The 14,611-nt window shown below is 57.3% G+C and overlaps 1 protein-coding gene across 1 annotated transcript; it reads left to right on the forward strand.

Annotated features, from left to right (window-relative positions):
- The first annotated feature begins 158 nt into the window (after nucleotides 1-158).
- Nucleotides 159-13,058, forward strand: SNRNP40 (small nuclear ribonucleoprotein U5 subunit 40). The gene is made up of 10 exons (XM_063418946.1): nucleotides 159-463; nucleotides 1,183-1,312; nucleotides 1,807-1,900; nucleotides 2,760-2,925; nucleotides 4,024-4,146; nucleotides 5,403-5,523; nucleotides 7,141-7,223; nucleotides 7,620-7,681; nucleotides 10,483-10,586; nucleotides 12,637-13,058. The coding sequence occupies exons 1-10, from the start codon at nucleotides 191-193 to the stop codon at nucleotides 12,684-12,686; spliced, it is 1,206 nt and encodes a 401-aa protein (XP_063275016.1). The 5' UTR covers nucleotides 159-190; the 3' UTR covers nucleotides 12,687-13,058.
- Nucleotides 13,059-14,611: the final 1,553 nt, after the last annotated feature.

The raw sequence follows: 14,611 nt of genomic DNA on the forward strand, positions 1-14,611 counted from the left end.
ATCACATCGCGCAATGTTGCCGGGTGGCAGTCCACAGCCAATCAGCATTACCCATGCTGCCCAGCTCCTGCTCCCCGCCAATCAGAGCGAGGCGCGCCAGAAGGCGCCGCTCTCCCCGCTCTGTCCTCGGCGCGCCGGCAGAGCGTTGGGGGGCGGGACATGCGGTGAGCTCCGCCAATCAGCGCAGCGGATGCAGCACCGGCAGCCAATGGGGCGCGGGGGGCGGGGCCCGGCGCCCGCCATGATCGAGCAGCAGAAGCGGAAGGTCCCGGGCCCCGGGCCTGGCCCCGGCCCCGTGCCCGGGCCCCCCCCGGCCCCCGCCGCCCCCGGCGCCGCCCCCGCGCCCGGCCCCGACCTCCCGCTAGTCCCGGTGCCCGCCAAGCGGCCCCGCCATGACCTGCCGGGGGCGCCGGGCACGGGCGGCGCTGCGGGGCAGCCGCCGGCCGGAGCTCTGCTGCAGACGGTAATGGGGGCATCGTGAGGGGAGGGTGGGAAGAGATCCAGGGTGGGATGGAGACGTGAGGGAAGGAGGGCGGGGGTGGTTCCAGTAGGACGGAAGGGCCCCGAGCAGGTTGGGGCTGGGCACTGCTGAGGCTCCTTCAGCGCTGCGTTCGGTTCTGGGCCCCTCAGTCCAGGACGGACACGGAGGGGCTGGAGCGGGTCCGGGGAATGGGGCTGGGGAAAGGTCTGGAGCCCCAGGAAAAGGAGCTGGAAAGGGGCTCAGCCTGGAGAAAAGGAGGCTCAGGGGGACCTTGTGGCTCTGCACAATTCCTGACAGGAGGGGACAGCTGGGGGGGTCGGGCTCTGCTCCCAGGAACAGGGACAGGAGGAGAGGGAACAGCCTCAGGCTGGGCCAGGGGAGGCTCAGGGTGGGCAGCAGCAGGAATTTCTCCATGGGAAGGGGGCTCAGGAATGGGAACTGCCCAGGGAGGTTTGGAGTGCCCATCCCTGGAGGTGCCCAAGGAATTCCTGGAGGTGGCACTGAGGGCTCTGGGCTGGGGACAAGGTGGGCATCAGGCACAGTTCAGACTCGATGCCCTCGGAGCTCTTTTCCAATCTCTGTGACTCTGGAATTCTGGTGGGATGTGCTGTGGGAAGGTCGAGATGCTCTGCAGGGGTGGCAGGCTGGCCATACCCTGGCCTTGTCCCTTGTCCCCTCACGGTGTCCCCTGTGTCCCTCAGGGCCCCCCGCGCTGCTCCTCGCTGCAGGCCCCCATCATGCTGCTGTCAGGACACGAGGGGGAGGTTTATTGCTGCAAGTTCCATCCCAATGGCAACACCCTGGCCTCGGCTGGCTTCGACAGGCTCATCCGTGAGTGTCCCTGCTGTCCCCCAGGCTGGGCTCACAGCTCAGGCCCTGCTGCTGAGGGGTTTTAGCTCAGCCCTCCCCTGCCTGGGTCCTGAGTGTGAATTGCTTCCTCAGGGGCATGCAGGGAGCTTTTCCCAGCTTCTCTCCAGGTCCCATCCTGATGGTGCTGGAAATGTGTTTTGCTGGGCACAGCCCTGTGTCCCCTCACACAGGTCCCAGAGGTCTGCAGAAATGCAGTTTTTAATGCTAAGGGTTGCTGTAGAAAAGATACTTTTTCTTAAATTCACCTTGAACAGGACCCCTAAATCTGCTCTGCCCTGGGGCTCACATGATGCTTTGTGGCTGCTGTGGGTTATCCCAGAAGGGACTCAGCAGTGGGGGTGGTCCTTCCTTGGCTTTGCTGAAGCTCCAAGGATCAGCTCCGTGCTCTGCAGGGGGCTGTTCCTGTGGCTTTCCTGTGGTCTTCCCGTGCTCACCTCTCCCTTGCTGTCCCCCAGTGCTCTGGAACGTCTACGGGGACTGTGACAACTTTGCCACCCTGAAGGGGCACAGCGGGGCTGTCATGGAGCTGCACTACAACACGGATGGCAGGTGAGGGAGAGGATTCCTGCTGCTCACAGCCCCCAGGGGCTCCCTGAACCTCAGGGAGTGGGGCTGGACAAGGGGCTGGAGCCCCAGGAGGGGCTGAGGGAGCTGGGAAGGGGCTCAGCCTGGAGAAAAGGAGGCTCAGGGGGACCTTGTGGCTCTGCACAGCTCCTGACAGGAGGGGACAGCCAGGGGGGTCGGGCTCTGCTCCCAGGGAACAGGGACAGGAGGAGAGAGAACGGCCTCAGGGTGGACTTCAGCAGGAATTTTCCCATGGAAAGGGTGCTCAGGCCTTGGAAGTGCCCAGGGGGGTTTGGAGTGCCCATCCCTGGATTCCTGGATGTAGCACTCAGGGCTCTGGACTGGTGACAAGGTGGGGATTGGTCACATCTTGGTCTCGATGCTCTTGGAGCTCCTTTCCAACCTGAATGATCCTGGGCTTGTTGCCCTTGCTCATCCCATGGACACAAAGTCCTTGTAGTGTGGCTTTCCCAGCGTGGGCAAAGGCTCTGGCAGTGCCTGTGACCTTCCAGTGCCATCGATGCAGTTTTGGGGAGCAGAGGGAGGTTTGTGTTGGGTGTCTGGGAGCCACAGGGGAGGGGGAGAGAACAGGTGAGATCCTGGTTAATTTAAGAGGCTGTTCCACCATTGCTGCTGAGCCTTGCTGCCTGTGCTCATCCCAGATGCTGCTTGAGGAAGCAGAAAAACAATTCCTAACAGGGATTAAAGGGAGTTTGTCCATTCAGCTGCTCCAGAGTCAGTCAAGCTCCTCCGAAACACCAAAGGGGAGGTTCTCCTCCCACTGGTTATTCCTGAAGGGAGCAAAGGGAGGGAGCTGAGCCCTCACCGTGGTTGTTGCCTGCAGCATGCTCTTCTCAGCCTCCACGGACAAAACCGTGGCTGTGTGGGACAGCGAGACGGGCGAGAGGGTGAAGAGGCTCAAGGGCCACACGTCCTTTGTCAACTCCTGCTACCCAGCCCGGAGGGGACCCCAGCTCGTCTGCACCGGCAGCGACGACGGCACCGTCAAGGTCAGTGTGTGCCTGGGGAAAACCTGGGGAGAAAGGGGGAAAAGCTTTTACAGAATCACAGAATCACCAGGTTGGAAGAGACCCTCAAGATCATCAAGTCCAACCCAGCCCTAACGCCTCAACTAACCCATGGCACCAGTGCCACATCCAGTCTTTGTTTAAACTCATCCAGGGATGGTGATTCCACCACCTCCCTGGGCAGAACATTCCAGTGCTTTATCGCTCTCTCTGTGAAAACCTTTTCCTAATATCCAGCCTGTATTTCCCTTGGTGCAGCTTGAGGCTGTGTCCTCTCCTGTCAGTGCTGCCTGGAGAAAGAGCCCAACCCCACCTGACACAGGCACCTCTCAGGGAGCTGTGAGAGTGATGAGGTCACCCCTGAGTCTCCTTTTCTCCAGGCTGAACACCCCCAGCTCCCTCAGCCGTTCTTCACAGGGTTTGTGTTCCCAGCCCCTCTCCAGACTCGCTGCCTCCTCTGGATGCACTCAAGGGTCTGAGAGTCCTTCCTAAACTGAGGGGACAGAGCTGGACACAGCCCTCAATGTCCTTCCTGAACTGAGGGGCAGAGCTGGACACAGCACTCAATGTCCTTCCTAAACAGAGCTGGACACAGCACTCAAGGTGTGGCCTCACCAGTGCCATGTACAAGGGAAGAATGACCTCCCTGCTTTTAGGATCTTCGCATTTAACTGGGCTGAATTCAGCCTTTCCTTACTCGTTTCATTGTTCAGAATCAAAAGTGTGACATCAGATTTCACTGGTGCTTTTTTTCTTTGCTTCTCAGGGCAGTTGGGAAGGTTGAGCTACTCTTGAGCTGAGCTTTTTCTGCTGCTCTTGATTAGCAAAGCATGAGGAAACAGTTCCTGAAATCTGGGCAGGCCCCTTCTTCCCCCCTGCATTCCTGGGCTCCAAACACAGCAGATTTAATGTTTTTCATAAAGATCTCCAGATCGGATTTTTTTTTATAATGATTTCCTGAGATCTACAAAGGGATTTGGGGAGAGCAGTCTGAGTCTCTGCCACTATCTCTGCAGCTCCCTGAGATTTTGGTGTTAAATATCTGTGCCCACCTCTTAAAAGTGCCACATTTCCTTCCAGCTGTGGGATATCAGGAAAAAAGCTGCTGTGCAGACATTCCAGAACACTTACCAGGTCCTGGCTGTCACCTTCAATGACACCAGTGACCAGATCATCTCTGGAGGCATCGACAATGACATCAAGGTAGGACCCTGTGTCCCTTTCCCTCTGTACCCGCCTTTTCCATCCTGTCACTCGTTGTGGGGTCACCTGCTGAGTTTCACATCCCAGCCCCCCTGGACCTGCTGTGTCTGTCCCTGCTGGTGGGCCAGGGCCACTGAAGTGGCAGGGGCTGCTGTGGGCTGGCAGTGACAGCCTGGCATTCCCGGTGTCCCAGCACTGCTGGAGCCAGCGTGGAATGCTGGCTGTGCTGGCAGGCTGGGACAGAGCCATGTGTGAGGTAAACTGAGGAAAATGTGGTGGCACGTCCCCTCTGTGCCCTCTGCCCCAGTTTGCAGCTCCCCCTGGCACCTGCTGCTGTGGAAAGTTCTTATTTAAGAGTGACCTCAGCGTTTCATTCAGCTCATTGCCCTGGTGGCTGCAGGGGTCAGGCCGGCCCTGTGCCCTCAGCCCCTGCTCCAGCCTGTCCCCAGCCTGTCACAGCCAGTGCTTGGTGTGTCACTGCCACCACAGCTGTCCCCAGCCTGTCACAGCCATTGCTCAGTGTGGCACTGCCACCACAGCTGTTCCCACTGCCCCTCTTTGGGAGGAACAGCCTGAAACTGTGGGAATTGGGGAGCTCCTGCTCTGTCCCATCAGGCAGGGGGATTTGGGGGATCCAGGGGCCAGTTCAAGAGGAATTCTGTAGGTATGGAGCTGCTGACATTTAACCCGTTGGAGGTTGAACATACTCACTTAGAAATCTTCTAAAAGGCAAATTCTGTCTTTGTAGAACGCCCATAAACTTCCAGCCTCATATTTTCATAGAATCATGGAATAGTTTGGATGGAAAGGGACCTGAAAGCTCATCCCACTGCATCCCTGCCCTGGCAGGGACCCCTCCCCCTGTCCCAGGCTGCTCCCAGCCCCAGTGTCCAGCCTGGCCATGGGCACTGCCAGGGATCCAGGGGCAGCCACAGCTGCTCTGGCAATTCCAGCCCAGCCCCTGCCCACCCTGCCAGGGAACAATTCCTGCCCAATCTCCCATCCAGCCCTGCCCTCTGGCACTGGAAGCCATTCCCTGTGTCTTGCATGTGTGGGGCTGCTGCCGTGTAACTCCTTGGGGGTTGAACACACCCAGTGACAAACCTAAGGCACAAATCCCATTTTCCTACAACTCCCATCACACTCCAGCCCCCAGTAGCTGGACCCTGCAGCTGAAGCCAGCACAGGTTGCTCAGTGCCCGTGTGGGTGCTGTGGGAGCTGCAGCTCAGCGTTCCTGCTGTGTTTGCTGTGCCAGGTGTGGGACCTGCGGCAGAACAAGCTCACCTACACCATGCGGGGCCACGCCGACTCAGTGACGGGCCTGAGCCTCAGCTCTGAGGGCTCCTACCTGCTCTCCAACGCCATGGACAACACAGGTACAGCCTGCTGGGCCTTCCAGGGACACCTCTGGCTGTTCATCCCGGGAAAAATACACCGGGCTGGGCTGGGCTGGGCTGGGCTGGGCTGGGCTGGGCTGGGCTGCAGGGAGCTTGGCTCCAGAGCTAAACCGTGAATTTACAGGGGAGCAGCAGCCTCAGAGGGGTTTGTCCCTGCTCCTGGAGGGAACTGGGGCCAGGAGCTGTGGCACAGCTTATCCTACAGGGCCTGGGGAACAAGAGCCATGGCACAGGTTATCCTGCAGGGCTTGGGAACAAGAGCCATGGCACAGGTTATCCTGCAGGACACTGGGGACATGAGCCATGGCACAGGTTATCCTGCAGGACACCGGGGACAAGAGCCATGGCATAGGTTATCCTGCAGGACAAGAGCCATGGCACAGGTTATCCTGCAGGGCCTGGGGACAAGAGCCATGGCACAGGTTATCCTGCAGGACACCAGGGACAAGAGCCATGGCACAGGTTATCCTGCAGGGCCTGGGGAACAAGAGCCATGGCACAGGTTATCCTGCAGGACACTGGGGACATGAGCCATGGCACAGGTTATCCTGCAGGACACCAGGGACATGAGCCATGGCACAGGTTATCCTGCAGGGCCTGGGGAACAAGAGCCATGGCACAGGTTATCCTGCAGGACACTGGGGACATGAGCCATGGCACAGGTTATCCTGCAGGGCCTGGGGAACAAGAGCCATGGCACAGGTTATCCTGCAGGACAAGAGCCATGGCACAGGTTATCCTGCAGGACAAGAGCCATGGCACAGGTTATCCTGCAGGACACTGGGGACATGAGCCATGGCACAGGTTATCCTGCAGGACACCGGGGACAAGAGCCATGGCACAGGTTATCCTACAGGGCCTGGGGAACAAGAGCCATGGCACAGGTTATCCTGCAGGGCCTGGGGACAAGAGCCATGGCACAGGTTATCCTGCAGGGCCTGGGGACAAGAGCCATGGCACAGGTTATCCTGCAGGACACTGGGGACAAGAGCCATGGCATAGGTTATCCTGCAGGACACCGGGGACAAGAGCCATGGCATAGGTTATCCTGCAGGGCTTGGGGACAAGAGCCATGGCACAGGCTATCCTGCAGGACACTGGGGACATGAGCCATGGCACAGGCTATCCTGCAGGACACCAGGGACATGAGCCATGGCACAGGTTATCCTGCAGGACAAGAGCCATGGCACAGGTTATCCTGCAGGACAAGAGCCATGGCACAGGTTATCTGTGCACTCTGGTCGTGTTTGGCTGTGTCCCCTCAGCAGCAGTGACAGCCCAGCTGCCACCCTGCCTGTCCCATTGTCCCTCAGTGGGGCTGAGCCCCTCAGGACTGTGCCCACAGGATGTGTCAGGATGAGGATCCTTACCGGATGCCTCCTGTAAGGAGGGGGTAGCTCAGTTTTGGGATGGCACATTTGGGTTTTTCTGTAATCCATATTGCTGCTGCCAGAGCAAAGCCTCCTGCAGGGAATGCTGCTGGTTCCCTGCAGCCTTTGGGAAGTGAGGATCAGGGAGCCTGTCCTGGGCACGGGGGGTTTGCCAGGGCTGCCCCTCCCCTGTCCCCCTCGGCTGCCAGCTCTGGCTCTGTTGCAGTTCGGATCTGGGATGTGAGGCCCTTCGCCCCCAAGGAGAGATGTGTGAAGATTTTCCAGGGAAATGTCCATAATTTTGAAAAGGTGAGTGTGCTCCGCTCCTTGTTCAATTCCCCCTACTATTAACTTTTCTCTAAATTGTTTTTTTTTTTTCAATTCAAGTTTAGGCCAGAAAGGCTTTAATAAGAACTCAAAGAAAGATGAATACTCAAAGTGGGATTCCAATTAAAGCCTCAGTAACCAGATTTCTTTGCTCGGTTCAGCTGTAATTAGGTGTAAATTAAGTATTTTCTACACTTACCATCTACTTTGTGTAAAATAACAAGGCACTGGCTGTTTCCAGCAATAAAATAAAATCTGTAATTACCATCTCATCTTCCAAGGGAGATCATTAAAGTGGTGCTGGTTAAGGTCTCGTGGTGATTTTAATTCAAGGAGAAGGGGAGGCTAAATAGATCTGTGCCTGTTCTTTTGTTTTAGAACCTTCTGAGGTGCTCCTGGTCCCCAGATGGCAGTAAAATTGCAGGGGGGTCTGCTGATAGGTGAGTTGCCACTGCTTTCCTCTGTCCCCATCAATCCATGGTGGATTTGCAGCGTTCCTGCATCAGAATTTCAAGGCTCAGGGTTGTTTGTAAAGGTTTGAAATCCCAAACAACCCTCAGGGGTTTTTCCTGATTTCCACAGGGATGTGTTTCTGTTGCTTTGGTGTCCGTGGAGGAGCATCTGACTGTTGTAAAATCTGGTTATTATTGTCAAAACCTGGCTGAGGATCTGCCCTGCCCCACCACGGGAGCAGGTGACAGGGACATCTTTGCCACTGAGTTGGAGCCCCGTGTGTCCTGGCAGAAGCTTGGGAGGGTCTTTGAGAGCAGGGTCTGTGTGGGGGGTTGGAGGATGAGGACCACAAATCCCAGTTAAATCCATGGTGGGATTCCAGGGATCATTCCCTTTAATGAAGGAGAAATCAAAATCAATTGGCACATCTCAGATGTGTAAATTAAAGATTCTGTAAATGAGCTGAGGAGTGAAAAGGGCAGAGGGAGGGAGCAGAGCAGGGTCTGTAGGTCCCTGTGAAGGACACCAACGTCCCCTGGAGCAAACCCAGGCCCAAATCCAGTGCCAGGGAGACAGGAATTCCTGCAGGCCGGGGGGCACGTGGGGAGAGAGCAGCTCCGGCGTGGGGAGAGAGAGAGCAGCTCCAGCGTGGGGAGGGAGGAATCCAGCCTGGGGAGAGCAGCTCCAGCCCAGGGAGGGCAGCTTCAGCCTGGATCCCTGCTGACAGGCTGAGCCCTGCTCTTGGCAGCTGTGCCTGCCTGGAGTTTGGGTCAGTGGGTTCATTCTGCAGGTGCTGATGGAGCTCAGGGCTCTGACAGCTCCTGGGGCAGGTCACACCAGGCCACTCCAATCTTTCTGCTATCACAGAGCTTTTCTTTTTTTTTTTTTTCCTTTGGTTTTTTTTTCCCTTTAAGTTTTTAGGGGCTTTTTTTTTTAGTTTTTAGGGGTTTGTTTTTTGATGGGGTTTTTTTTTGTTTTGTTTGGGGTTTTTGGGGTTTTTTTTTCATTTTTGGTTTTTTGGTTTGGTTTTTTTGGTTTGGTTTTTTTGAGGTGTATCTGCAGGAAAAGCAAAGCAACATAAAACAAACATTTTGTTTCGGGTACAAAACATTCCCCCAGTGATTCCTCTCTCCTTCTGCACTGGGTCTGTGTTGAAGGGACAATTACCTGAATATTTTTTTTTGCTGTTGAGCCCTTCAGAAGTGTTGCAGTAAAATCAGGCCCTTTGCCTGCCTTGTAACACCAAATAAAAACCACAAGAGCAGAGTGCTTTGAGAAAGCAACAGACACAATTCCTGCCTGCTAGATAAGAGTTGGGCTTGAAATATTCCTGATTCACCTGAGGGTTTCCCTCAAGAAAATAAACCACAGAATAGCACTGGCCTGAAAAGCTCCGGAGGAGGAGGAGCACATGGTGCTGGTACCCTGTGCCCTCTCTGGGCAGCCAGCAGGGGTTATAAATCATTCAGGGCATTTTGGGGGTGAAAAGCAGCATTTCAGTGAGAAGCCAGGCTGATTGTAGGAGTTAATCTTTTTTGTCTGGTCTGCAAAGCCCTGACATGGAAAGGGAGGGGGAAGCTAGGACCCCAAAATAAGCCTGGAAGGGTCCAGCCTCGGTGTTGAGGTCTGGGGCAGGGGCTGCCCGTCCCCAGCGGGTTTGGATCCCTGCAGCAGAACCGTGGGACACACAGCGACCTTCCCCTGGAGCAGGGGATCCATTTTCCATGTGTGCTTGGGCTGCCCCCATCCCTCAGTCCCTGGGAGCACAGGGATGCCCTGGGAGTGTGACAGCAGAGCTGCCCTTCCCACCAAACCCAGCTCCTGCCCCTTCCTGCCCTGGGAATTCCTCTGGCTGTCAAACACCTCCCTGAGGAGGGGGTGGGAGGGCAGGGTGAGCATCACCCGGCCACTGATCTTTATTTTGGTTTTGCAGAGCTGTGAGCCTTGTGCCAAATTCCCTTCCCTGGTGTTGGGCAGGGAGGGCTGTGGGGTACCTGTGCAGGTGAGCACAACCTGCCCTGCCCTGGGGGTGTTGATCTTGTTCTGATGCAGCCAAATCTCCATGCCCAGGGTCAGGGCATGGCTCTGCTCCCAGCAGAGCTTTCCACAGCAGGCACAGGGGTTTTGGGCTCAGTTTCCCTGACTCTGAGACAGTTTTTAGGAGCAGTGTGAAAGCTGAGCTGTGCCTGGTGCCCCCAGAGAAGGATCCTGGGGGTTCTCAGCTCAGGCAGGGCTCAGGCAGGAGACCCAGCAGTGCGTGAGGCCTGACAGAGGGTGATCAAAGGGCCCAGCGTGATCCCATCACTCCCTAATAAATGCTGGCACGTGGATCATGTGGCACAGCAGGAGGAAATCCCATCTTTAGAGCTGCTGCCTGTGAGGGATTGCAGTGCAGCAGGGCCTGGGGGGCTCTGGCACCTCACTGCCAGCCCGATGGGGTGCCTGGACATGCAGAGTGTGTTTGGGGGTGTTTGTGAGGATGAGACTCCACCTCCCCATTCCCAGTGCTGACTTTCTCCCTGTCCCTGCGCTAACAAGGATTTCTGTGGCCTCACAGCTTTCAAATCCATCTCTGTGCCCTGAGGGGGAAGTGCAGTGTTGGCACTGAGGTTTTTGCCACTGGACCTGTTGCCTGCTCCCTGCTCAGGCCTCTGCTCTCCTGAGCCACTCAGAGCAGCATTTTTCTCCTGTTTTCCACACAAGGATGACTCCAGCCAGCTGGAGACCCACCTGGGGGGGCAGGAGTTTCCTCTGCCCCGTGCCTGCCCTCACCAGGACTGTGTTGCAGGTTTGTGTACGTGTGGGACACCACCTCCAGGAGGATCCTGTACAAGCTGCCCGGCCACGCTGGCTCTGTCAACGAGCTGGCCTTCCACCCCGAGGAACCCATCAGTGAGTGCTCCCCACCTCCCCAGGGCAGCGCTGCCAGGCTCACTCAGCTGCTGAGCCTCTGGGAAGGGGCCCAGAATTACCAGAGTGGCTCAGAGTCCAATCGTCAGACAGATTTAGGGGTGGCAGGGCTTTGCTTGCTCATGCCCAGTTGGGTGGGGGTGCCCTGGGCTGGGCACAGGGACTCTGGGACTGGGGTGGGGACACCCAGAGGGCACCAGGGTGGCTCTTGGTGTGGGCTGAGGGTGGCTGCCACTGCTTAGGGCCTGTCCAGCCTTCCCAGGGGCCATGAGGAAAGGGTTTGGCATACCTGGGATGGAACAGTGTTTGGTGATTCCATGAGGACACAGGTCACCTGGAGCCTGGGGGGCTCTAACTTCCCCAAAAGCTGTGGGAAGCAAATCAGAGAATCACAAAATCACAATCTCACAATGGTTTGGGTTGGAAGGGACCTTAAATCCCACCCAGTGCAACCCCTGCCATGGCAGGGACCCCTCCCCCTGTCCCAGGCTGCTCCCAGCCCCAGGGTCCAGCCTGGCCTTGGACACTGCCAGGGATCCAGGGGCAGCCACAGCTGCTCTGGCAATTCCAGCCCAGCCCCTGCCCACCCTGCCAGGGAACAATTCCTGCCCAAAACCCCACGCAAAGGAAGCTCTTGGTGCCATGGGTTTGGTCCCTGTTCTGGAGGTGTCTCACACCAGTCAGAGCTGAGTGGTGCACAGTTCGTGGTGGCTTTTCAGAGCCATTTGACCCCCCCTGCAGGAGCTGGGAGCAGGTTCCATTCCCATTTCCTGCTCCAGCATGGGCTGGGCAGGACTGCAGGTGCTGTGTTTCCATGGAAACGCTCACCTTGGCCAGGTCAGCAGCCAAAAATTACCACAGCCAGCCCCAAAGGCAAGCCAAGGGGCAGGGAGCTCTGGATTTGTTCCTGGGCATCCCCAGCTGTGCCTGAGGCTGGGGCTGTGCTGGAGGAGCAGAGTCAGCTCTTCTCTGGGGGTGGGATCATGTGCTGAGCTGCTCTTGGGTCATCGCTCACTGGGCTTAAAAAACCATTACTGAAAACCTCTCGAGCCATGCAGCTGATGCCTGGGACCTCCTGGGAGTGTTAATGCCATAAATCACTGCAGGATACTCACCTGCACAGGGAGCAGGGAATCGGTGTGGAAACCCCCAGAGCTCTCCTGGACAGGGATTAAACCATTGTTGGAGGCTTCTGGGTCATTCTTGTGCCTCTTGTGCCTTGGATTCCCTGAGGAGAGGAGGGGTCTGGAGCACCAGGAGGGTCTGAGGGAGCTGGAAAGGGGCTCAGCCTGGAGAAAAGGAGGCTCGGGGGGACCTTGTGGCTCTGCACAGCTCCTGACAGGAGGGGACAGCCGGGGGGGTCGGGCTCTGCTCCCAGGGACAGGGACAGGAGGAGAGGGAACGGCTTCAGGCTGGGCCAGGGGAGGTTGAGGTTGAATATTTGGAACATTTCTCTAGGGAAAGGACTGGCCAGCCGTGGTGCTGGAGTGCCCATCCCTGGAGGTGTTAGAGAACCTGTGGATGTGGCACTTGGGGACGCGGGCAGTGACCCTGGGGGTGGTGCCAGGCTGGCTGCTGGGTTTGGGGTCTCGGGGGTGTTCCCCAGCCTCAGGGGCGCCGTGGCTGTGGCTCAGGCCCCTGGGGCCAGCTGAGTTTTCCCTTTTCCCGGGAATGCTGTCCTGGGGACACTTTCCTGGCCGGATGTGCCCTCTAGTGGCACTCGGTGCTGGCTGAGCTCTGACACTTCCCGGGGTGCAAATCCCACCTCGGGAGCCCTCCAGAGGTGTTTATCCACCTCCACTTCCACTTCAGCACTCAGGGACAGGGGATGGCAGCCAGCAGCACAGCCTGGGGCCGGTGGCACAGCAGTATTCCATTGCTCTTTTGGGACCAGCTGAAATTTGGCTTCCAGCAAAATGAGGAGCTTGGTGCTGTGTCCTTAGGGAGGTCTCAAGCCACTGGGGTAATTTTTATATTCTATTTTATTTTTATATTCTGGTTTAATTTCTTCCTTCCTTTCTTTCTCCCTCAGTTCTCTCCGCATCCAGTGACAAAAGGCTCTACATGGGGGAGATCCAGTGAAGCCCATGAGGAGCTGGGGGGATCCTGGGATCCAGGAGCCCTCGGGATCCTGGGTTTGCAGGAGCTGCATGGATTCACCTCCCAGTGGAGCAGGTGACAGCAGCTCGGTGTGAGAGCCCACCCTGGTGCAGGCTGTCCCCTCCACATCTCACTGTGCAGCTTTTTCAACCTCCCTTTTCTTTGGGGAGGCAGAAAACTTGGAATTGAAAGGAATTTTGTTTTGGCTGTGCCACTGACAATGAAACACTTCTCCAGATCCCTTGAAATTGAGAACTTTTGTTTCAGTTCCACACGTGGCCTGTATATTCCCTGTCCTGTTTCCTTTGGATTTTTTTGATACAGTTAAAACTGCAATAAATGGCTTTTTACACAGCTCAGTGCCTGGGGTTTATTGCTTTGGTTACTTTTCTGTTCTACAATATTAAACCCAGGTCCTCACCTGTGGATAACCAGGGAAATCATCAAAGTTAAACTCATGGAATGGTTTGGGTGAGAAGGGACCTTAAATCCCCTCCAGTGCCACCCCTGCCATGGCAGGGACATCTCCCACTGTCCCCATCCAGCCTGGCCTTGGGCACTGCCAGGGATCCAGGGGCAGCCACAGCTGCTCTGGCAATTCCAGCCCAGCCCCTGCCCACCCTGCCAGGGAACAATTCCTGCCCAATCTCCCATCCAGCCCTGCTCTCTGGCACTGGAAGCCATTCCCTGTGTCCTGTCCCTGCAGCCCTTGTCCCCAGTCCCTCTCCAAACCCAGGCAGGATTCTCCAGGGTCCTGTCAGGTGCCCACATCCACCTCCCGTCCTTCCCCTGGCTGCCAGTGGGAATGGGAGGCACAGTCCCAAGGGAAGGGCTGCTGCAGCCTGGGGCTGTCCCTGGGGGTGTCCCTGCTCCCCTGGGGTGTCCCACTGTCCCTGCCCTCAGTGCAGAGGGACAGGAGCCCTCGGGGGGGGGCTGGGCAGGCCCGGATCCAGCTCCGGGTCCCAATGGATGAACAGCTCCAGGCAGACCAACGCCTCCCTGGGGAGGAGCAGGCAGGGCTGGAGGCACGGGGGGTTTGTTCTTAACTGCAGGATGTGAAATCAACCTGAAACGCAGGGACAGAGGGGCTGGGGCTGCCAGGAGGGACCCTGGGCACGCTGTAGTGCCCAGGGATGAGCCCCTTCCTCTGCCCCTGGCTGGCGAGGGGCTGCCACGCTGATTTAGGGCTTAGTTAGAGCCTGTTATAATCCCAAGGGTTTGTGGGTTTATTTGGATCTATACCCAAGTGTCCGAGGGGAGAGAGACCCTTGGGGCTGATCTGTAACAACAATCCCGAGCTTTACCAAGTCCTGCTGCTTTAAAGGAATAAAAAAGGGTTTTTTTCCTAGTTCCCACCCCAGGAACCAGCAGGGAAGTGAGGGAGGGGCATCATTGTTCCCCTGTCCTGAGCTCTGGGCAGTGCTGGGGCTCCTGAAGCCGGGGGTGCCACGCAGGAGCAGCTCCCAGGACGGGGCAGCGGAGGCTGGATGGATCCATGCCCCACCCTGGGGTCCCTGGGTGTCACCCCCTGTGCCCCCGGACACCCCTGCATGGCCTGGGCACAATGGACACGGAGCCGTGACCCAGATCAGGAAAATGATCCGCATTAGGGGTAAATCCCTGGGTGAGGGAGCAGAGGGATGGACACAGCCAGGCCAGGATGGACAGAACCAGACCAGGATGGACAGAGCCAGGCTCTGGATGGATGGAGCCAGGGCTGGGCAGCTCTGTGGCCACTCCCTGCCCTTGCCCCTGGCAAACTCCCCACAGCAGTGAGTGTCCATCCCAGCGTCCCTGTGCCCATCCCAGCGCTGTGACCATTCCCCAGTGCCAAGGAATTTTGGGACCAAACAAACCTTTGTTCCTGAAGGACAGTGGGGAGGGAGGCACGTGTGGAGCAGCTCGAG

Source organism: Prinia subflava, chromosome 24 (assembly GCF_021018805.1).
Source record: "Prinia subflava isolate CZ2003 ecotype Zambia chromosome 24, Cam_Psub_1.2, whole genome shotgun sequence".
NCBI classification, from domain to species: domain Eukaryota; kingdom Metazoa; phylum Chordata; class Aves; order Passeriformes; family Cisticolidae; genus Prinia; species Prinia subflava.